The sequence below is a fragment of the Manduca sexta genome, chromosome 10, assembly GCF_014839805.1.
Source record: "Manduca sexta isolate Smith_Timp_Sample1 chromosome 10, JHU_Msex_v1.0, whole genome shotgun sequence".
Taxonomy (NCBI): Eukaryota; Metazoa; Arthropoda; class Insecta; order Lepidoptera; family Sphingidae; genus Manduca; species Manduca sexta.
Genome location: NC_051124.1, coordinates 12,010,759 through 12,033,024, shown reverse-complemented (window position 1 = coordinate 12,033,024; position 22,266 = coordinate 12,010,759). Strand labels below are relative to the sequence as shown.

General features: G+C 36.8%; 2 protein-coding genes across 2 annotated transcripts; both read left to right on the top strand.

The window, feature by feature from the left end:
* Positions 1-699: 699 nt before the first annotated feature.
* Positions 700-10,075, top strand: LOC115452939 (fatty-acid amide hydrolase 2). Its single transcript, XM_037437254.1, has 11 exons — positions 700-857; positions 3,922-4,152; positions 4,424-4,547; positions 4,815-4,986; positions 5,618-5,742; positions 6,552-6,641; positions 6,801-7,029; positions 7,440-7,626; positions 8,241-8,363; positions 8,952-9,089; positions 9,829-10,075. The coding sequence occupies exons 2-11, from the start codon at positions 3,925-3,927 to the stop codon at positions 9,973-9,975; spliced, it is 1,563 nt and encodes a 520-aa protein (XP_037293151.1). The 5' UTR covers positions 700-857; positions 3,922-3,924; the 3' UTR covers positions 9,976-10,075.
* A 668-nt stretch (positions 10,076-10,743) lies between these two features.
* Positions 10,744-22,146, top strand: LOC115455393 (phosphoglucomutase). Its single transcript, XM_037437092.1, has 10 exons — positions 10,744-11,129; positions 12,907-12,988; positions 14,412-14,611; positions 15,010-15,166; positions 15,640-15,828; positions 16,872-17,069; positions 18,255-18,462; positions 18,887-19,070; positions 20,288-20,367; positions 20,852-22,146. Exons 1-10 carry the CDS (start codon positions 10,893-10,895, stop codon positions 20,988-20,990), a joined length of 1,674 nt encoding a protein of 557 aa, XP_037292989.1. The 5' UTR covers positions 10,744-10,892; the 3' UTR covers positions 20,991-22,146.
* The last annotated feature ends 120 nt before the right edge of the window (positions 22,147-22,266 follow it).

The following is a 22,266-nucleotide window of genomic DNA, read 5'->3' as shown; positions in this document are numbered from 1 at the left end:
GAAACCTTCAAGAGAACACAAAAGTACAAATAAATATTATTTTTACGTAATCATTCTCAGCGGAAATATAAAAACCCATTGTTAATTCATTTAAATGAGAAAAAAAAAGTAAAAGGGAAACCAGTGCCTACTAGTGGCGCCATTTTAATTCAACCGTAATAACATCAAAATATAGATTTACAGTTATTATTATTTTTAATTTAGTGGAGACGTAATGTACTGCGAAACGGAAGTTCAGGGTCCAATTGCCCGATTACCGACCCGACCTTATATAAAATGATTTATATTATATGCGCCTACACATTAGGTCGTAAATCAAAAGTACGATTTACAGGGGACCCGTTTTAATGGTCATTATTATTTTGGTAAATATTTACAAAATTTTCAACCAAGTAAGTAAGTATCTTAAATTCTGCTTATTTCCCACAGCAAAATCTTTTGTTAATCTGTCAGGAAATATAACGTCTGAGTATTAAAAGCAGGTTTTTTCCAATACCTTTACATAACCAAGTAAAAAATATATTCGTTGCAGCAAAATTAGGTGAGTACTCTTCGGAATGTGTCGTGCATTTTTTTACGAATTGCTAAATTAGTTTCGCATTTCGCCTGCTGTGTAACAAACGGTTGAATAAACGCGACGATGCATTAAACTAGTTGCAAAATGCATTCGTGTAGCGGTACATTGACCAGGCAGTCTATACAGTTCGTAATATAGCCACAGACGCGACGCATTACGGAGCCCGACGTTACCCGACCGACAAGCGGGGCTTTCGGTCGTGTACTTCGTCAGTCCGGCCTGACTACTCTAGATAATAACGCGTGTGATAATATTTTTGTGATTGATTAAATATAAACAGGTAAGATACTGGTGAAATATTTCATTTGATAATTCTATTTTTATTTTGTATGTGCAAATTGAACCTAATAAGTTTTTACAAATTCTTTTGGAGTTAATGTGATGGAATTTTTTGTCATATTTGTTTACTCTTAAAATAAGATGGTATTATTTACTTACGTCAAACTACGTAAAATGTGTTTTACTTGCAATAAATACATATTGTACCTGTAACATATTGATTTCAACGGGTCGACCTATATATCTATAAGTGTCTTTTATTTATTAACATTGCGTATCTGAATTTATAACTCGACAAACGATGTTTACCCTGTTTGCGTGATGTAATTAATGCACAAGTTTTACAAGTAGATAAGTATTGTTTTAAAACTATGGTTGGCAACCCTAAGTGGCATCTACCTAAATGGAATTTCGTGCCAGAGAAACTCACTTTATTCCAGTAGCCGGCTTAGGGGTGGCGAATAGGGCATCGCGCTTCGAGAGGCTTCGCGTTTACAAGGGACATAATGAAGAAAACATTACTGTCCTTCGGAAATCGGGTAAAAAGTCCTCGCAAAGATCTGCCGCTCAGAGCCTCGTATTAGTTAGCCACTTCTGCCATATACATATCGAATTATGAGGACCAGTATGAATTTGACTAAATAAATACTCGTTAATGGTTTATGGTACTCGTCAATGTATATTGAAATACCTACTTAATTCTCTGTTACCACCACACGCAAGTGAACCATTGAGGCGATAAAACGTTAATCTGGCACATTCTAGACTATTTGAATGTTGCTCATACCGAAATGCGCAAAAAACTGAAAAAAATTACCGCTGCTTCTATGAACTGTGTTCACATAACAAAAAAAAAAAATGTTTTGTTACAAATGTTTTTTCAAGCAAAAGGCACGTCAGAGTTCTCAGCGAAGGCTAATTTTATGATATTTTATGTAAAGCCAAATCCTAATGATATGTTTCGTTTTATAATAGTATTAGCTTTTGCACGTGGTACCGCTAGTGTGAAAAAGTTTTTCCGGGATCAAAGTCCAGCTTTATATTTTCCGGGATAAAAATAGTCTATAACGCTCAGGAGTAATATAGCTTCCTACTAATGAAAAAAAAACAAAATTAGTTTCCTAATTCCTGAGATTAGCGCGTTCAAACAAACAAATAAACTCTTTAACTATATATTTTCGTATAGATAAGAATGAAGAAATATCCGTTAAACTATTGTCCCGATAATCGAATTCGATAAAAAAATTTGGCTACTTGTCCATTCCGACGCTGAAGGTCGTCGACCTTGTCAAAGTCGTCATCTAAAAAGCCTTGACATGGTCACCGGTTAAGTCATGTTACTCAAGCATGCATAATTAACAGTAATCATCACAGGCGACGTTTAGATCTGCTGTAGACATCCTTCGACCGTTGATTTCACAGCAACTGGTGGTGAGAGGAGTACCCAAAAAGAGTAGATAGACTGTTTACCACTCGTCTGTCGACACAATATAAACAAAAATTGAGAAAACTAAAAGAACGGCAAAAAGATACAAAATATTTAAATGGGTCATTTTGTATAGAAATCGCCATTTTGTATTATTTTTTAACGGTCTTTTCTGCAATGAAGTTTTACAAATAATGTAAGTACTTAATAAAAACATCTTAGCTTTTCTCCGTCGTTTTAAAAATTATTTAACATTCGATTTGGAATAGCTTCTAATGGTATCATTTGAATTTATTAGAATAGGACCTTAGAATTCGAAAATGCAAAAGGGATGTCCTTAAAATCAAATAGCAATTTTATAACACTTTTATATTGGTTTAGTATAATTTTAACGGTGCTTTGATATAAAAAATATTGTTGTGTGACCTTGAAATTTGAAGATGTAGTACGGAAATCAGCAAAATCAAATAAGATGAAACTTTGTGTACATACTGGGTTCAATTAGAAATGTAAGGAAAAGGAGTAAAGCCTTTTTTTTAACAATAACTAAAACCGATTTCTTTAACTACTACGAACCAAAAAAATAATTTAACTTAATAATATAGGGATTATAATTTTTTTGGAGCATGTGGCTAATTAATACATGTCATAAAAACGTGGATTTTAACAAAACACAGGCACACACATATCTCGGCTTTATTCCTAAAAGGGTAGGCAGAGATATATACGGGGCACCCGCTTTTCGACACGGGTGTACCGTTCTATGAGGGGTCTATCGCCATATTTGGCACTTATTCTAGACTTCGGAGTGATACTAAAAATAGCATCACTACCCGAACCGGGACACGTATACGGGACATCACAGCGATGTCCACTCACACAATACAATTACCTACGCCATCGAGGTAGTTAAAAAATATGGTTAAAATGTATTTGGGAATACTTTACGATAATTGAAATTAAAAGAAAAATAAGATCATCTTTTAATTAATTGCTAACTAAAGAATATGAAAATATCGTTATACAATAGTTAAAAGAGAATGTAGATTTTTCGTGTTATGAAGTAATTGCGATGCGTTAATTATTGCCTGAACGGTTAGTTAGTTTGTTCACTTATTGTTACACAAGACATGCGTAATGTTTCAACATTCTCTGGTTACACGTTATCAAAAATAGAATATATAGTGTATTAAACTAAATTTAATAAAGCTCCCGTGAATATTAGAAGTTAAAAACCTAATAGAGTTCCGCAGAGTTTAGCTACCCTAAAGCTAGTCGGGACCGCCGAGGCCAGGGCTCCCCACACCTGAAACTAAGCTTGCAAAGGGACAATTACCCGGATCTCTCGCGCGGCAGTTTCGCGTTGCAACCGTTTTTTAGGTCACTTCCTTGTAAATACTAATAAGGATCTTGCCTACCAAAAAGTGTACTCTCTGGGCAGGGGAGAGTGGAGGGAGGGGGCAGTCACACCACTGAGTTCTATACAATGTACCAATAGAGGATTTAGTAAACTATTCGTGTAGAATAAGCTACTGCGAAAAAAAAATGTTATGTTTTGTAACCAAATCCCGAAGAATAATACAATAAAAAGGCTCGATTTGTAAACCCCAGACAAAATATAATAATATATTTGTTTCAGACAATGGGTAAGAAACTGAATATGTTTATTTTGTACGTCAAACTAATTATGGACTTGGCGATCGACTTCTTCTATTCTTTGTACTGGGATAAAAGAAAGGAAGCGATACCAGACTTGGAACAGAAACATGAAATACTTACTGAAAGCGCCACGGCTTTAGCTAAGAAGATCAAGAACAAAGAATTGAAATCGGAAGACTTGGTCCGGACGCTTATTGAGAGAATCAAACAGGTAAGGAATTTCCTAAAGATATAATTCATGGCAATATCTAGGTACTACATTATTCCGGAAGCATTAAGATTGACTAACAGCTTTTTTGTGGTACATTACGTAAAAAATCCAGGAATGTTCTTTTTTTTCGATTAGTGAACAAAGAATTCTAGATGATTGTAGGACTTTGACTCGAATTAAATCTTATAGATCAATAATTCTTAACCTAGCTAGGTCAACAGGTAAAGTTAAGTAAATAGCTATCTCAAATAATGTTTATTTTCTTCGGAAGGTAAACCCCATTATTAACGCCATAGCAGCAGAAAGGTACGAGGCTGCTCTGAATAAAGCGCGCGAGGTGGACGCACTCATTGCTAATGGACTCGATGAAGACGCTCAGAAGAAACCATTTCTAGGTAGGATTGATATACATGGAATGAATTATCAAATGGGTTAATCGTTAATGCAGTCAATCAAGTTAGGGACTGGCCAATATATTGCTAGATCGGCAGAGCCTACAAAAAGCTTAAAGTAGGAAATAAGGTACATTGAGGATATTGCAGTTGAATAATTGTTTGTAGGTATCATCTCCATTATATTTAATAAATAAATTTGTAACATGTCTGTATCGGTAACTTGAGTAGAGTTTTTCAAACCTCGGTCAATCCATTTTCTTTGAACAGGAGTACCACTAACCACTAAAGAGAGTCAAGCGGTGAAAGGTTTACCTTTGACGATGGGGCTGTGGTCTCGGCGCAAGGAGGTCGCTACCGAAGACAGTGAAGCCATCGTGAGACTGAAGAACGCTGGAGCCATTGTAGTTGCTGCTACCAACTTGCCTGAATTGCTTGTTTGGTAGGTTACAAAAGATTATGGAAGAACTATTTTAACTAAAATGTTATTCGCTCCAAGGCTGGTGTTTCAGTCATTAGTTAAAAACTATTCATAAGAAAAAATATTATAGCATAAACAAATGAAAAATGTCCGAAAGATGAATCGGCATCAACCAAATCAGCCGAATGTTTTACTAGCAAGCCGAAATCAAAAGAAATAAGTAAATTTTATACTTCACATCATTCCGTAACATCTCTGGATTATTTTTTAGAGATGTTTAAAATTACTTTTCTATATTATACAGGCCACAAGGGTCCTAAATTTAAAGTTTTTAAATCATTAGGTAAAGTATATTATTTATTGTAGCTTGAAGTCAACCTTAAAGTATTTTGAGCTTTTAAGCCCTAAAGTTGGAATTGAGCGTCGGCCGAAAGTTGTGGCTATAGCAGATTGATCGGCTTCGGCTAGAAATCACCTTCTATCGGACACAACATTGTACAAATAAAATGATTACCACTTTTCAATAATTCATTACGTTATCATTGAATTGATGGATAACTTTTATCTGACGACTGAAAAATCGATATCGGACTGAGAAGTAAATACTATGCAGCCCATTTATGACATTAAACGATGTATGATTTGACTTCAGGCAAGAAACTCGTAACCCGGTGTATGGCATGACCCGCAACCCCCACCACACGGGCAGGTCTCCGGGCGGATCCAGCGGCGCTGAGGCCGCCCTGACAGCCACTTATGCTACCACCATCAGTTTATGTAAGAATAACCATATTACGCCAAATATATTATATTCAGTATGTATTTGTAAACAATCAGCGATAAAAAGCGTAAATTTAGAAGATTTTATCAATTAACTAGCTTTTGCCCGCGGCTCCGCCCGCGTTATAAATTTTTCGGGCTAAAGTATTCCGTTATAAAATTCACGCTATATATTTTCCCGGGAGCCTATGTTCTTCCCAGGGTCTCAAACTGTCTCCATACCAAATTTCATCTTAATACGTTGGGTAGTTTTTGAGTTTAACACGTTCAGGCAAACGGATGCAGCGGGGGACTTTGTTTTATAATATATTTTTGTAGAACTTTTTAAGAGGAACAATCCCGTCATACATCATTGTTGCATAACTTTAACCGTTTACGCAGCGCACGCAACGGAAGCTCTTAAAACTAACAAATTTTCCCCGTTTTTGCAACATGTTTCATTACTGCTCCGCTCCTATTGATCATAGCGTGATGATATATAGCCTATAGCACTCCAAGAACAAAGGGCTATCCAACACAAAAAGAATTTTTCAGTTTGAACCGGTAGTTCCTGAGATTAGCTCGTTCAAACAAACAAACAAACTCTTCAGCTTTATATAATAAGAATAGATACTTAGTTTTTCATTTCTTAACTAAGTTTGATGCATATCCATAATAGAAAAAGAATGGGTATATCTACCTGGTAATACTAATAAGTATAATGTGCTTCGTATTTGAGAAATAATGTTTGAAAACATATTACTAGCTAGTTGCGCCGCAATCTATAGTTGAAAGACTTTTCAAGCTCTGTTCTAATATCCTTTTAGGTTCGGATATCGGAGGTTCGACACGGATGCCTGCCTTTTACTGCGGCATGTTTGGACATCATCCTACACCTGGAACTACTAATTTTAGAGGTGATATATTTGCGATAATCCTACAATTGACCTTTGGATGTTACGAAATATGCTTGAAACATTAATGTTATCAGTATGTTGTTTTTAAATTTGATTTAACTTGCTGCTTGTGTTTTCAACATAATTTTAAGATTGTATTTATCGCATGATTATTTCCAGGAGTATTTTTTCGTAAAGGTGATGAAGAGTCTATGTTAGCCCTCGGCTTCATATCCAAACACACTGAAGACTTAATCCCACTGACGAAAATAATAGCCGGTGATAAGGCTCAGCTTCTGAAACTCGACCGAAGTGTAGACATGAAAGATATTAAGTTTTATTACTTGGAGTCCAGCAAAGATGTGATGGTCAGCTCTGTGAGATCCGAAATAAAAAAAGCTATGCAAAGGTAAGAATAGTGTTTAAACTTTGCCGCACTGAAGTTAGTTACAAGCATGAGATAACTCTCAGGCCAGACTAGAATAATAGCAAAAATAATTGTTTCTATATTTATATAAATGTTTCTTGTCGTGTCACGCCAAACCCATTGAATTCAAATGTGGTCACTGAAACATCTTACGCTTTATTCTGTGTAACAATACCTACATACAGTCAATTTTATCAAAATTACCCACGGAATCAAAACATATTCAATTTTTAAGTTTATTTCGAAATCTTAAAACCGCTTCCTTATGGGATTTCTGTAAGGGGAATGTAAAAATGTAAAACAGACTTTTACGCAAGCGCAATAGGAAGTTAGTTTAAAATATAGGTGTAGTATTATTTAAACTTATAAAAGTCTTTTCTTGTTCCGATTAGAGTGGTTTCGAAAATAACAGAAGACGTGAGTTCAAGCAGCAACGTCCCCCAACCATACTACCACGAGGGCTTCAACTACATGTACATATTATGGAAGTATTGGATGTCTAAGGAACCTGACAATACAGCCCAGCTCTACACCAATAATAACGGAGAAGCCAATGGCATCATCGAACTTGTTAAGAAAGTGAGTATAATAAATCATTTGACGTCAAATTTTTATTAGCGTTTGAATAGGTTTGGTATTGAATTCATCGTAATTGTGAGCGATATAAAATAATAATACAAGTTGGGATTCGAGATATATGCTAAAAAAATTATAACTGGAATACTAAATAGTGCTTGAACACGGATGCTTGATGTCAGAAATAGGTACGGCGATGTTACCTACGTAATCAGTAGGTAATGTAATACTGGTGGTAGTATATAGTATGGAGATTATCTATATAAGATACTCTTGTCAAAACGTCTCACGATACAGGCTTAGCTTAGTGTGAGACGTTTACAGCAAAACCAAATAGTAAATAATGGAGAAGTTAACAAAAATAAAAAAAAATTATCCGCCCGGATAGCGAACACCGTACAGAAGCTGTCGTAACCCGCCATAGTGGCCCACGTAAGTTCGTGGTGTTCCAGGATCAGCCTGTAGATATCCAGTTCCAGCAGGCCGGCATAATTGTGTCGACTGGCGAGGGATAATCATAACACGTCAGTCGATACTCGACACCGCCACTCTATAGGCGCAGTGGAGTCACTTTGTTGTACCCGTCTAAAAAGATTAATCATAATGAATGGTTTCAGCTGTTTGGCCTCAGTAGCCACTACATCTTCAGCATCTTCCGACTGATTGAGGAGCAGTACTTGCCCAAGGTGAACTCCGCTTGGGCCGAGAAAGTAACCGCTGATCTCAAACAAGACTTATTTGTAAGTTATTGACTCTCTTTATATTGTGATAAATTTATCCACTGATGCCATGGTACTGTGATTGTTACCTTGGGCGTTGGAAATTGAAATTTTAAGAATTCTAATATTCTGCAATTCTTTTAGCACACAATTTCGTACTTGCATAACTCTGTAGTTATAGACGAAGAGAATAAGAGAGATGGAGTAGTTATGTGTGCTGGGTACGGCCATTGCTCTAAGGTGTTTCTGCTTAGTTCCGAATGCTGGAATTTGTGCCCGGTGTGGTTATATTCGCGTCCCCTATAACATCATGGGACGGACATCACATGGCGATAAGGTGTCCTGGTTGCACTCTGCGTACCCCTTTAGAGATTAAGGCGTACCTATATATGTTGTTTTATCTTATTTTACCTTTTGTACTGGTTTTCCTCCTAATTGGATATTACCGTATTTTTAATATTTATCAGTGAAAACTTTAGTGGTCTATCTAATAGTATTATAGTCTCAAATTAATGTTATAAGAATAATTGTAATGTTTATTTTCCTAATAAAATAAAATGTGTTTGTTCTCTCTTAAATGTTAACTCCTCAAATGTTGGTCGTTTGCAGAGCAAGCTGGGCGACAACGGCGTGTTGTTGATGCCGAGCGCGCCGCAGGTGGCGCCCTACCACTACTCCAGCTTGCTGCGACCCTTCAACTTCTCGTACTTCGCTATTGTTAATACGCTCATGTGCCCCGCTACTCAGGTAATAACACACACACACATACTACCGGCTTTCGGCCAGGACCTGAGATTCGAGTAAGGATACCGAGGGCACACGGGCCACCACAAGTTCTGGCTAGAGCGTCAGCTATACATACCACTTTTGTTAATCAAAAATACAAAAAAGAAAAGATCATCAGAAAAAGAGGTACTAAGAATAGCAAAAGCCGGTTGACACTACTCATTTTAAGCTTGGCGATTAGCTGTTGCTTTTGGCACCGCTGGTCTAACAGTCTGTTGCTAAGGCAAAAAGAAGCGTATAATATAATGTACTTTCTATGAACGAAAAAGTGGAGTATGCGAGTTGTGTCAGGTTACCTGACTCAGGTATCAACACATTCAAAACACAATCTTTTTAATTTTATAACTTTTTTTTTGCTTTGAATGACGAGACGAGCTTGCCGTTCGCCTGATGGTAAGCGATACGACAGCCCATGAACAGAAGAAACACCATCCAACTACTTGAATTACAAAGTATTATTTGGTATTACACTGCGCTCGCCATCCTGAGACATATGTTAAGTCTTATTATGTCCAGTTACACTGGCTACAATGTCCTTCAAACCGGAACACAATATGGCGGTAGAAATAGACATTGCGATGGTACCAACCCAGGTGGACTCTCACATATGAGAGATCCACTATCAGTAATTCACATTTAATACATCGTTTTAGCTTTACTAATAAAGCGTCAAGTGTATATGTATGTATTTTCTGTCCAGGTACCACTAGGCAAGAACAGCGAAGGCCTGCCCTTGGGGATACAGGTGGTAGCCGCCCCCCACAACGACGCCCTCTGTCTCACAGTTGCTAAGTACTTGGAGAAACAATTCGGAGGAGCCGTCATGGCATGTGAACTTAAAAAATAAAGATAAATAATTACTTACTTAATGGTATAAGTAACCTATTTTTGTACTCATTTTGATACAATAACTTATATTTGTTAATTTAATAAACATTTATAACAATTATTGTACTTTATTTTTACCTCAATGATATCATAATTGTAGGCAATTTAATACAAAGCATGGTCGACAGAGAAGTACCAAACGGTAAATTACCGTTCAGCAAATAAGTAAAGGTTGATTACGAAAATCGTCAAAAAATAAATTCGTTAAAAACTAATTCCATACTTCTGTACTTACCGTCATACTCTTTGTGACGGCAGTACACAAATACATAGATAGGTAGGTAAACGTTTGGATAGTTAGAATTAAACACAGATACCTCTGAACAAATTTGTATGAATATTCTTGTCCTGGAATAGCATTCATATATAGTATTATATTACTTAGGAGTTCTGTGGATTAACTACGTAGGTATGTACTTGTACTCCGTATCCCGGAGTAAACGAACGCCGCGCCGGCGAAGTCACGAGCGAAACCTAATGATAAAGTTAAGAAATATTTCCCCTCTTTTCACAATAGATACAAATGAACTTAGGAATCTACACAGTAAGTAAGTAAATAATGTTATAAATTACCTCCATACTTATCCTTTGTTCAATATTTTTGCTGCTTTGAATATTCTTAAAATGTCTTTGTATCAGGGAATAATCAATTTTACAGTGTAGGTACGGAACGTGCGCCACTGACAATTTCGACCTTCGTTGACTTTGCTAAAGTGACATTAGTGTCTATTATGCCACAGCTGATTGGAGGTTGAAACACTTCGTAGTTCCTACGAACTCATTGACCTTAGTATAAAGATAAATGGACGTATTTGTTTAAAGCATCTCGCTCCGATAACACATACGAGCTGCTAGAACCTTCGTCCATTCATAAAAATGAATGCAATCACAGTAAACACTACGCCTTATGAGGGCCAAAAGCCGGGTACTAGCGGGTTGCGTAAAAAAGTTAAGGTCTTCCTTCAAGAAAACTACACAGAAAACTTTATCCAGTGTATCTTAGACGCCAATAAGGGCGCCGTCGAGGGATGCGCGCTCGTGGTTGGGGGAGATGGAAGATATCTTGTGAAGGAAGTTGTTGATAAAATAATTAAAATCTGCGCCGCTAATGGGGTGAGTTTTTATCCTATAAGTTTAAATACCATCCGTTAGTAACATGGTAGAATAAAATATATTATCTAGTTTTAAATCTATTGGAAAAATACAGATATTATAATATATAGGTATCAATAGTTTATAATATTATACAAAGTTTAAATTGCTCTGTCATTTTATATAAAATTCAAAAATTATTTAAACCTCTATACATATTTATCTGTTTATTAGCCAAAAATTCAAAGCAAGATATTATGTTTTTATAATAAGTACTTACTCAGCGAAGAAGTTTGGAATCATATTGAAAATATGATATGAAATAAACTTGTTTAACTTTTAGAGTATTATTCATTGCTGCATAAATCAATCATTATATATTACCATGTGGTAAGTATTATTGCAGAAAATTCTAGTGCATATTACGAAATAAATTCATAAAAAAAAAATAGTAGCCCTGTGTCTTGACTATTGACTCTTACCCATTGTGCAATTATTGTACTAACAAGATACAACAAGAATCAAACATGAAACATTATTTAACTATTGTCAATTATACTTAATGCTGAAGCTGTATGTCCACCATTAAATGATCAAAATAAAGTAAGAAGAAATGACAATAAATTGTTTTGCTGTTTATTTCTTATAATAAGTTTACACTCTTATCAGTTGTCACTCAAGGTCTGCAGAAGCAAAGATCATTGCAAAATTATCATTTGCACGGATGAAAATCATTGTTAAACTACTAAGGTTAATGTCATAAATATGAACATTAAACTATGTTTTATTTACTTTTATAACAAATAAGTAATTTTTAATGTTGTAATAATTTTTACATTTATTTTTGTCTCAATAATATTATATGGTAGATTTTATGGGAAAGCTATTATCATGTTTATTAATACTAATAGCTAAGTATATAATTCATTTTAACTGTGATGACCTCACTAGGCTATACCTATATCATAAACATCACTTTTTGAAGTGTATGGCAAAGTGACCCCACTGCACCTGATGGTAAGTGGAGTGGTGTTCAATAGAATGTCAACAGACAAGAGATGATTACCCCTTGACAAATTACCCAATTATGCTGGCCTGTTGGAACCGCATATACACAGGCTGATCCCAAAACGCGACTCACTTACATGGGCCACATATAGGGACATACAGGGATAAAAACAAGGAGAAACACCTATCCAAAGTGTTCATATGTTTTTGTACCATGGCCTTAAATTTCCTGCCTTTTTATTTAGCATTTTCTTATATCTTGGGAGGTTTACTATCACAAAACAAAAAAATCTTGCTTCTCTCTTCAAACATAATTGTAGTGTGGATAGAAACTATTAAATAAATAGTTTAGATATTGTTGAAACTCTGGGACAAAAATGTTGGCATAGAATCAAATTGTATAATGCACTAATGTTATAAATGTTGTATAAACTAAATATGAAATGGGTTGCATGAATTTGATTAAATAAATATATAAATATATATATATTGTATTATTTTGAAATAGTAAATTTTAAATGACCAATGAAGGTTTTAAAAATTTACCTATAACACAGGTTCTCCTAGCATAGGTATCAGCAGATCAATTCCTTATAGAGACAAATGTAATTAAAAAAAAATTGCAATTAACTCTAACATTTGTACACCAACTCAGTTTTGTAACATTTTACATTTGTCTGTTTTAATACAAGTAAATTTATTATTATTATTATTAATTTGATGTAATCTCTAGTAAGGGATATTTTGAAAAAAATAATGACATATTATTAATATAATTAATTTTACATAGGTTGCAAAATTACTTGTGGGACAAAATGGTATACTATCAACACCAGCGGTGTCCTGCATCATCAGGAAATATAAAACACTTGGTAAGTTATAACATTGCTTTTTTACAATGGTGTACGGTAGCAACCCGGTTATAACGACTCCGGTTATAGCGACTCATCGGTTATTACGACTAAATAAAAAGGACTTTTAAATAAATGCATATAAAAATATCGTTTATAACGACTATCGGATGTAGCGTTCAAATCCGGTGGTGCTTTAATGTCGCTATAACCGGTTTTTACTGTATATTATTTCATACTTCATTATTATAATATTCATATCACCTACAACACTGTCGAGGCGCGCAGTACGCTCGTAATGGAAATCCAACGCGGCTGCCATGGCAAAGATGATACTATTTAAAAATTTAAGGAATCAACTTAAAGCCTACTTAACACTAACCTCGTAAATAGTTTCCGTTTTTGCTGTATTGCATCATTATTATACATATTTTGTTATACAGCATTCATGCAGTGTCATGATACGAAATACACATGATAAACAAAGATTTGCCATGTCAGACGCAGTAATCAGTTTATCACATTTCGTGATGCGGTAGGTGTGTTTGAAGATAAAAACAACCTGACTGATGACTTGCGAATCCCTACCTTTGACAACAATGATACTGATAAACAACGGCTTTCCTTGCATTTTTTAATGACTCAGTGCGGCTTAACTCAAAGAGTAAAAGGGTAACCTGAAAGAGTAGGTATAGCCAGGTCTTCAACGATCCTTCTTATTTCTCCTTCTTGAGAATGATATATGTTTTTGTGAGGGTATCGGACCTGCAGTCAACACCGAAGGAAAGCTGTAAATGGCGTACAGGAATCCCGTGGGTTAGCGATTGCAGGGGCCTGGAGTAAAGTAGGGGATAGCTGGGAAGCAAGTGTGGGGGAAGGATAAGGAAACTTCTTAGAATGGGAGGAGGGGAGAAGACCACAAAATGATCGCGAGCCCTTATAGGCTTCAAAGTGAATTGGCAACCATGAGGTCATCATCTCAGCCACAGGAAGGCCACTGCTGAACATAGGCCTCCCCCAAGGATCTCCACGTCGACCTGTTGGAAGCGACCTGCATCCAGCGACTTCCTGCGACGTTAGCCAGGTCGTCCGTCCACCTTGTAGGCGGGCGTCCGACATTTCTCTTACCCGTACGTGGCCTCCAACCATGAGGTAAACACGCTTAACTGTGTGCCTAGAGCCGCGAAAAATGTCCCCCGTGCATGGGCGTGCATTCGGTGTGGAAACCGAGCATGGTAGGATATAGGTATGATGTATCCGATCGGATGGTGAACATGATCTGAACTCTATCTGGACAACTTCGCTTGTCATCAGGTGCAGTAGGGCACCTAATGGCAATATTTGATGTCGCAGTCCACGGTGCCAACTTCAGAGTGTTTGACCCAAAATTCAACAAACACATGCATAAATATACAAGAAATTTAAGTAAGATCGTTGTCCCCAGGCGGCATCGTCCTCACCGCGTCTCACAACCCGGGCGGCATCAACAACGATTTCGGCATCAAGTTCAACTGCAGTAACGGTGGCCCGGCGCCGGACGGCACCACCAACGACATCTACAAGCTGACCACCGCCATCACGCAGTACAAGATCGTGCCCGACCTCTCCTGCCCCTTGAATAGCGTCGGCATTTATGACTTTACGGTAACATAATAGCATCACTTTTATTTCGCTCTTCGAAGATATAAAAAGAAAAACAAAACACCACGCGTTTATCTCGAAGGGGTATGCAGGGCATCCACTTTTCGCCAAGTGTGTTCCTTCCCATGATGTCATAGGGGGTGAGCCGATTGCCATATCGGCCACAAATTCCAGATTCTGGGCTGATAAATAATAATAAAATCTCAAATATCAATTAGGACCCGGAATTCGAACCCAAGACCTCAGAGCGTTGCTGTACGACGCATGCAGAACAACTACGCCACCGAGGCACTATAAAAAAAGAGCGATAATTTTTAAATAACATATGGAACGACACGAAATCTACATAAATTCAATTGGAGTACATGTAAACATGTAATTATTATATCAATATATTCAAGGTTGACGGCCGCCCCTTCGAGGTGCAAGTGATCGATTCAGTGAACGACTACGTGGCGTACATGAAGGAGATATTCGACTTCGGCAAGATCAGGCAGCTCATCCAGGGTTCCGAGGCCAGGAAGCCGTTTAACGTGCTCATCGATGCTATGCATGGAGGTGCGTATGAGAGTCCAAGCAGTGCCGGATTCAGGGGCACAAGAAGTGCAACTGCCCCCTATTAGGATAAAACTTTAATTTCGTTATTTGGACGTAGATATGCAATAAGGATCTAGCCCATAAAATGACACTTTTGAAATAGTGAAGATTGAAGTTTAAATCGTATTTTTGCTCATTGATATTCTATTTTATATTTCGTTATTAAAATGTCCAAAATAACATATGTTAACTAAGATGTTTTTCTAATGAAAAATATAGACGTTATAGACTAGAACTAATTTGGCATACTCGGCTCATTTTCAACCATACTGTGGGTTGAATCCGTTTTACGTATCTACGTCCATTTGGCCCCTATTTTCTTCCGAGCTTCCATGAAAATATATCACAGATTTAATGATATTGTTTAGAACACCTAAAACATAAACAAAATGGACAAATCAGTTATAATATCCATTTCCTTCTTTTATCCACAGTAACGGGACCATATGTGAAACGCATATTCCTGGAGGAACTAGGTGCTTCTGAGAAGAATGTGCGCCGGATCAATCCGCTCGAGGACTTTGGTGGAGCCCATCCGGACCCTAACTTGACGTATGCTGCTGACCTGGTGAATGCGGTTAAAGGCGGGGACTACGACTTCGGCGCCGCTTTCGATGGAGATGGTAAGACCTCGGATCAATTAGCAGTGGGTTAAGTGAAGAGTATTTTTTATATAATTTGGCATGAAATTATATTGCTCTCTGTAAGTCGCTTTGCAATAAAAATATCTATACATATTATAAAACTTAGTCCCCTTTTCTGTCTGACTATGTTATCGATTTTCTCAGAATCTTCTGAACGGATTTTTATTAAATTTGGTAGGGAGATAGTTTAAGACCCTGAGAAAGTTATAGGCTTTCTATCCCGGGAAAATAAATAGCGGGACTTTAACACGGAAAATTACTACACGCGGGCGAAGCCGCGAGAAAAAGCTAGTTGCAAATATAGGAGAAAGAAAAAATCAAAACCGCGATAAAATCCTTAAAAGTAGGAAACGTAAGAAATCATTATAGGGGAAAAAATTGTCAGTGGTAGCATGAATTACCGTTGCCTACCTATTTAATTTTTTCTAAATATGGTAAAGTACAAGGTTAGAGGCAAATTGCAATATTTATTTTGTGGCTTTATTTTCACATGCTATTTAATGTTTTTGACAAGTTTTATCATTGCATTTCTATCTTGGTTAGATACGTTACTTTTTGTTGGGGCAGCCGCAATTTGATAGGCCTCGACGTCCCACGCGACTTTCAAGAGATTTTATACGAACAATTTAATTAGATATATGGTTTGAATAATGGTTTCTTATCTTTACGCGAATGTTAGATTTGTATGATATGGTTTGAAGTTAGGCACGGTTCCCGCCATTACATTTTTAATTTTATTAGTAATTTTTCGTCAATTGTAATAAAATCTCATTTGCTAATTGCTTTCACATTGATGACAATTTAAAATTCGGGTAACGCCATCTATAGTTATTGTTCAATTCTTTTAATATTATCAATAATGTGTTTCGCCATTTATTTATAAAAAATAACTACATGTATTGCAAAATGATACCGCCGTATCATTATTTAACTCCTAAAGTTAAAAGCATTAAAGGCTAAACAAACAAAAACAAGTAGTTTTAAAGTCGATTGCCCTTTCAACCGCGGACATGTGTTGGCAGGCGACCGCAACATGATAATAGGTCGCGGCGCGTTCTTCGTGACGCCGTCGGACTCGCTGGCCGTGCTGGCGGCGCAGCTGCAGCACATCCCGTACTTCAGCCGGGGCGTGCGCGGGTTCGCGCGCAGCATGCCCACCGCCGCCGCCGTGGACCGCGTGGCCGCCGCCAGCGGCAAGGAGATGTTCGAAGTGCCCACTGGTGACTTACTACTTTCGCATTTTTTTACACACACACACGCGCATACGCACGCATGCACGCACGCACACACACGCACACACGCACGGTCACACATATACCTATACACATGCTTTCTATCCCCGAAGGGGTACACAGAGGCGCAACTGGTGAAATCAGTTTCGTATGTATTCTGTCCCATATGGTGGAGGCGAGCCTGTCATTAATAGCAAAAATACCAGACTCCGGGCTGATATTGAGTAGGAAAACCCAATACTACTTTACGACTTGGAGATCAAACCTGAGACCTTAGTACAGCAGTCGTACCTTAATACAATACGCCACCGAGGTAATTTTTACGAGCGAAAATACTTGGATGATTGTTAAAAGTATTAAATAGATGGATCTGGCTTCCTGTACTTTGCGCTGTGGTTAGCTATAAAAAGAACAAAATGAAACATTTATACTAAGAAACATCTTTAAGCCAGGCAAAGCCACCAACAACACCTAGTAAACTGTAATATTAAGCATTTTTAGCTATCCTGCTAGTCCCTATACAGGCCTTATATTACTTTTGAACTCGTTTAGTTTTATCTGTAATCAAATAAATTATGTTATCACCCTGGACGAATTCGCCACGCTTTGGATTCATTTGCAATTCGCCAGTCAGATAAGAACCTTAATATACTCGCTCACGAATGGAATAACCCTACCTAAGCGTATATTATTTTTTAACCTCGTTTATTCAAAGAAAAGGTTTAATCACTACATTCGAAGTCTATATAACTTCCTAAGTTTTAGGTTGGAAATGCCTATTTAACTTTCTGATTTTTAGGTTGGAAACGCCTATTTAACTTCTTGATTTTTAGGTTGGGAACGCCTATTTAACTTCTTGATTTTTAGGTTGAAAATGCCTATTTAACTTTCTGATTTTAAGGTTGGAAACGCCTATTTAACTTCTTGATTTTTAGGTTGAAAATGCCTATTTAACTTTCTGATTTTTAGGTTGGGAACGCCTATTTAACTTCTTGATTTTTAGGTTGAAAATGCCTATTTAACTTTCTGATTTTTAGGTTGGAAACGCCTATTTAACTTCTTGATTTTTTGGTTGAAAATGCCTATTTAACTTCCTGATTTTTAGGTTGGAAATGCCTATTTAACTTCTTGATTTTAAGGTTGAAAATGCCTATTTAACTTCCTGATTTTTAGGTTGGAAATACTTCGGGAACCTGATGGACGCCGGGCGCCTGTCCCTCTGCGGCGAGGAGTCGTTCGGCACGGGCTCGGACCACGTGCGGGAGAAGGACGGCATGTGGGCCGCACTCGCGTGGCTCTCTGTCCTCGCCGCCACCGGGCAGTCCGTGGAAAACATACTCAAGGCGCACTGGGCCAAGTACGGGAGGAATTACTTTACTAGGTACGTGTGAATGATATGGGTATCTAAAAAAAAACATTCACGTCGAATTGATAACCTCCTCCTTTTTTTGAAGTCGGTTAAAAAAGAGTAAAATTGTTTTACATTTGTACCAACATTATATCTATAGGTACTATGATATAAAGCTGAAGAGTTTGTTTGTTTGAACGCGCTAATCTCAGGAACTACTGGTTCGAACTGAAAAATTATTTGTGTTGCATACCCTTTTATTGAGGGAGGCTAACAGCTATATCATATATTTGTATTTATTTTTTCGTGGACACAATTATGCCGGTCTGCTTAATTGTTTCCACCGTTCCAAAGAGTTAATATCAAAGGAAGGAACTTAATTGCTTCCACTGTTTCACTTAAGCAAGGAAGGAGAACACTTTATTTCTTTCCCACTATAAGTAAAATTCCTCGCCAGATACGACTACGAGGAATGCGCGAGTGATCCGTGCAATGAGATGATGTCGGAGCTGGAGCGCAGCATCACGGCGCCAGGGTTCGTCGGCTCGGAACACTCCGCCGGCGGGAAGACCTACCGCGTCAAACTAGCTGACAACTTCTCCTACATGGACCCCATCGACCAGAGCGTTGCTATGAAACAGGTAAGCTTGAAATTTTTTTTATTGCTTTGAATGACGAGACGAACTTGCAGTTCGCCTGATGGTAAGCGATACGACCGCCCATAAACAGTAGAAACGCCATCCAACACCTTGAATTGCAAAGTATTGTTTGGTATTCCACTGCGCTCGGTATCCTGAGACATGAGATGTTAAGTCTTATTATGTCCAGTAGTAACACTAGCTACAATAACCAATACCAAATTTAAAAAAAAAGCGTAAAAACAAATTCCTCTACTACTAAAAAAGCACTGAATGGCAACGATGTTGACAGCCTATGTTTATACCCAATTTTGTATTCCACTTTACCGACGTTCCTAATGAACCGATAACGACAAATCATGTATCTATCGATTCGTTGTACGATGGTTATAGGGTATAATTTCCAAAATACGATTTAGTATTTTTTGCCTGAAAATGTATACAAAGCTTTCTCCAACGTCGAGCCGGAATCGACCTTAAGACTTGCCGGGTCACAGCGCTGTATCAGTGAGGAAGGGTGACATTTTCCAATAGGCAATCCGAAACACCATATCGTTGGTTGAAAGGCTAATTGACTTTTTTTGCGACACTAAGTTTCATATATATTTAAAATCAGCACGTTTTTCTATGTTTTTTAACTTAGTTAAAATTTATCGAAAAAAATGTCGCTTAAGTCAATTAGCTTTTCAACCATCGATATAGGTACTACTAATATGCATCAATGCAGTGTGCAAGTCGTTCCAATCAATATCAGCCCTGCATTATATACTGCCCCGCTGTTGGGCACGGGCCTCCTCTATTACTGAGAGGGATTAGGCCTTAGTCCTCCACGCTGGCCTAGTGCGGATTAGTAGACTTCACACACCCTAAAAATTCCTATAGAGAATTTCTCAGGTTTCCTCACGATGTTTTTTTCCCTGCACCGTTAAAGCGAGCGATAATTCACAAAGAATACACACATATATTTTTTTTTTTAGAAATATCAGACTTGTGTGCTCTTGGGATTTGAATCTGCGGACATTTGTCTCGGCAGTTCGTTCCACAGCCAACTAGGCTATCGCCGCTTACATAAGCATAGGTTTTACATAAGCTAGGAAAATGAAGGCGGCTGGAATCGGGTTGGATAGACCCTTTGCTACTGCCATATACAATAACTATAACTCGAACACAAAAGCTTTGTCCCGTAAACTTCATATTTCACAATATATACTTGCTCGCAGGGTCTCCGCATAATCTTCGAGGATGGCTCCCGTATCGTGTTGCGTTTGAGCGGCACCGGCAGCTCGGGGGCTACTGTCAGGTCGGTATAACTATTCAATTTATATACATTTTCACCGCCATTCCCTAGAGTTAGAGAACGTCGAAATAAGTGTAACGTCGAAAAATATATTACTGATCTTATCTATGGTCAAATCGATTTTAGTTTTGTAACGAAAATGAATTCTCTTTGGATAAAATTATTGCTGGCATATACGAAATGCAAATTTATAAAAAAACGATTATTTTCAGGAATTAACGTCACATGTTAATAAAGATACATTTTAAATATGTCATAAATATACTTGGAATGATATAAAAATAAACTTTGTCTTTTATTTAATTAATAAAAAGCAGCACTAAGTTTTATTTAAACAATCAATATAAAAAGCTGATCTTAAACTTGTGTAAATTAGAAGTTCTATTGGTGTTGCCACTAAAGGCAGTCGTTTCACTTACCACCAGACGATTTATTTAATCATTCCCTCATTCGTTTGTATTAAAACTAACTAATTGTATTATTTCAGGCTGTACATCGACTCGTACGAGGCTACAAACGTGTTAGGCGACGCACAGGAGATGCTGCGCCCTCTAGTGGATGTGGCGCTTAAAATCTCCAAACTGCAACACTACACCGGACGCGACGCTCCCACCGTCATCACGTAAATACCCCACAGCTGGGCAGGGTAGATGGCTTCACAAAATATTACGTGAAATGAGGCAAAAATATCAGACCCCTTTGAATGTGGCAATAAACGGCGCGAAAGTCAGTGTCTTCATTGTGATTGGTCGATATACTTACATGTGACTCGTGCGCAGGTCTCTCGACCAATCACAATCGTCAATAAAATTCACGGACCTTCGTGTTCTGTTTGTTATGCCACAAGCTAGAGGGGATGTTATTTCTTCTTTTTAGAAAAAAAACAAAACAAAATCTAACCTCAGTTCTGTTTTAAAAGCCTTTTTGTAAATGAAATCCAGCTTATTTTAACGTTGTCTTTGAAAAATATAGGTAAATTTTTAAACAAAAAATAAAAATTCTTTTATAATTTGGTTCTTATAGTTTTTGTTTAAATTAGCAACATTTCAAGTCGATGTTCGTCACAATAATTTAAAAAAAAGTTGCATCACTTTTTATTAAATCTTGTTCATAGATTTTATCTTTATCGTATTCTTTCAGTTTTAGATACTGTGTTAAGCCAAACATCAAAGTACCCTATCACGTAAGTTAATATAAATATATTTATTACTATAAATCCTATGTCTCGTATTTTTCTCAATGAATATGTGTAAAGATGTTTGTTTTTAAAAGTAAGTATCTTGTAATAAAAAAATCAATTTATTAAAATGACAAAAATGTACAAAAAACTGTAATGATCGCTTGTTAGAAAGTGCTTCCAATTTTACATCAAAGGTATATTTGTATACTTATCGAATTAATATCTATAAATGGCCCAATGGGTTTGTAATATTGTATTTTTATGTGTTTATGGAATGTTGTAACTATTTATGTGCCAGCAAATATTTAATGTAAGAAATTTACACCTTGTTATATTTTTGAAGTTATAAAAATGTTTTGAATGTAAATACGTAATAAGTCAAAGTCCGTGGGGGTCATGGGCCCCAGAGGCTAATATGAAATTAAGTTTGGGGAGTATCTGTTACTATTTTTATAATTTGTATATGAAAATGAATTAGAAATTGTATTTTATATGTATAATTAGGGTTATTGTCCACGTCTATAATTTATATTTTAAGCTGCTATCAAAGATTTGTATGTGTAATAAAAGTTTGGTTTAAGAAATAAAAATATTTAAATACATTTTATTACATTTTTATTTAAAACAAAATTGCTACATAAAAATGCACAGTATTTTTGACTACTGTTTATAATCTTAATAATTAAATAATTTTCAAAATTACATAGTAACTATTTCCTAAC

Bases quoted from the DNA above. Each gene is read 5' to 3' on its own strand.
- LOC115452939 (XM_037437254.1), top strand. From the start codon at position 3,925: ATGGGTAAGAAACTGAATATGTTTATTTTGTACGTCAAACTAATTATG. The intron at 5,743-6,551 runs GTAAGAATAACC...ATATCCTTTTAG, and splicing joins TGCTACCACCATCAGTTTAT to GTTCGGATATCGGAGGTTCG. The intron at 6,642-6,800 runs GTGATATATTTG...GATTATTTCCAG, and splicing joins TGGAACTACTAATTTTAGAG to GAGTATTTTTTCGTAAAGGT.
- LOC115455393 (XM_037437092.1), top strand. From the start codon at position 10,893: ATGAATGCAATCACAGTAAACACTACGCCTTATGAGGGCCAAAAGCCG. The intron at 15,829-16,871 runs GTAAGACCTCGG...ATGTGTTGGCAG, and splicing joins CGCCGCTTTCGATGGAGATG to GCGACCGCAACATGATAATA. The intron at 17,070-18,254 runs GTGACTTACTAC...CCTGATTTTTAG, and splicing joins GATGTTCGAAGTGCCCACTG to GTTGGAAATACTTCGGGAAC.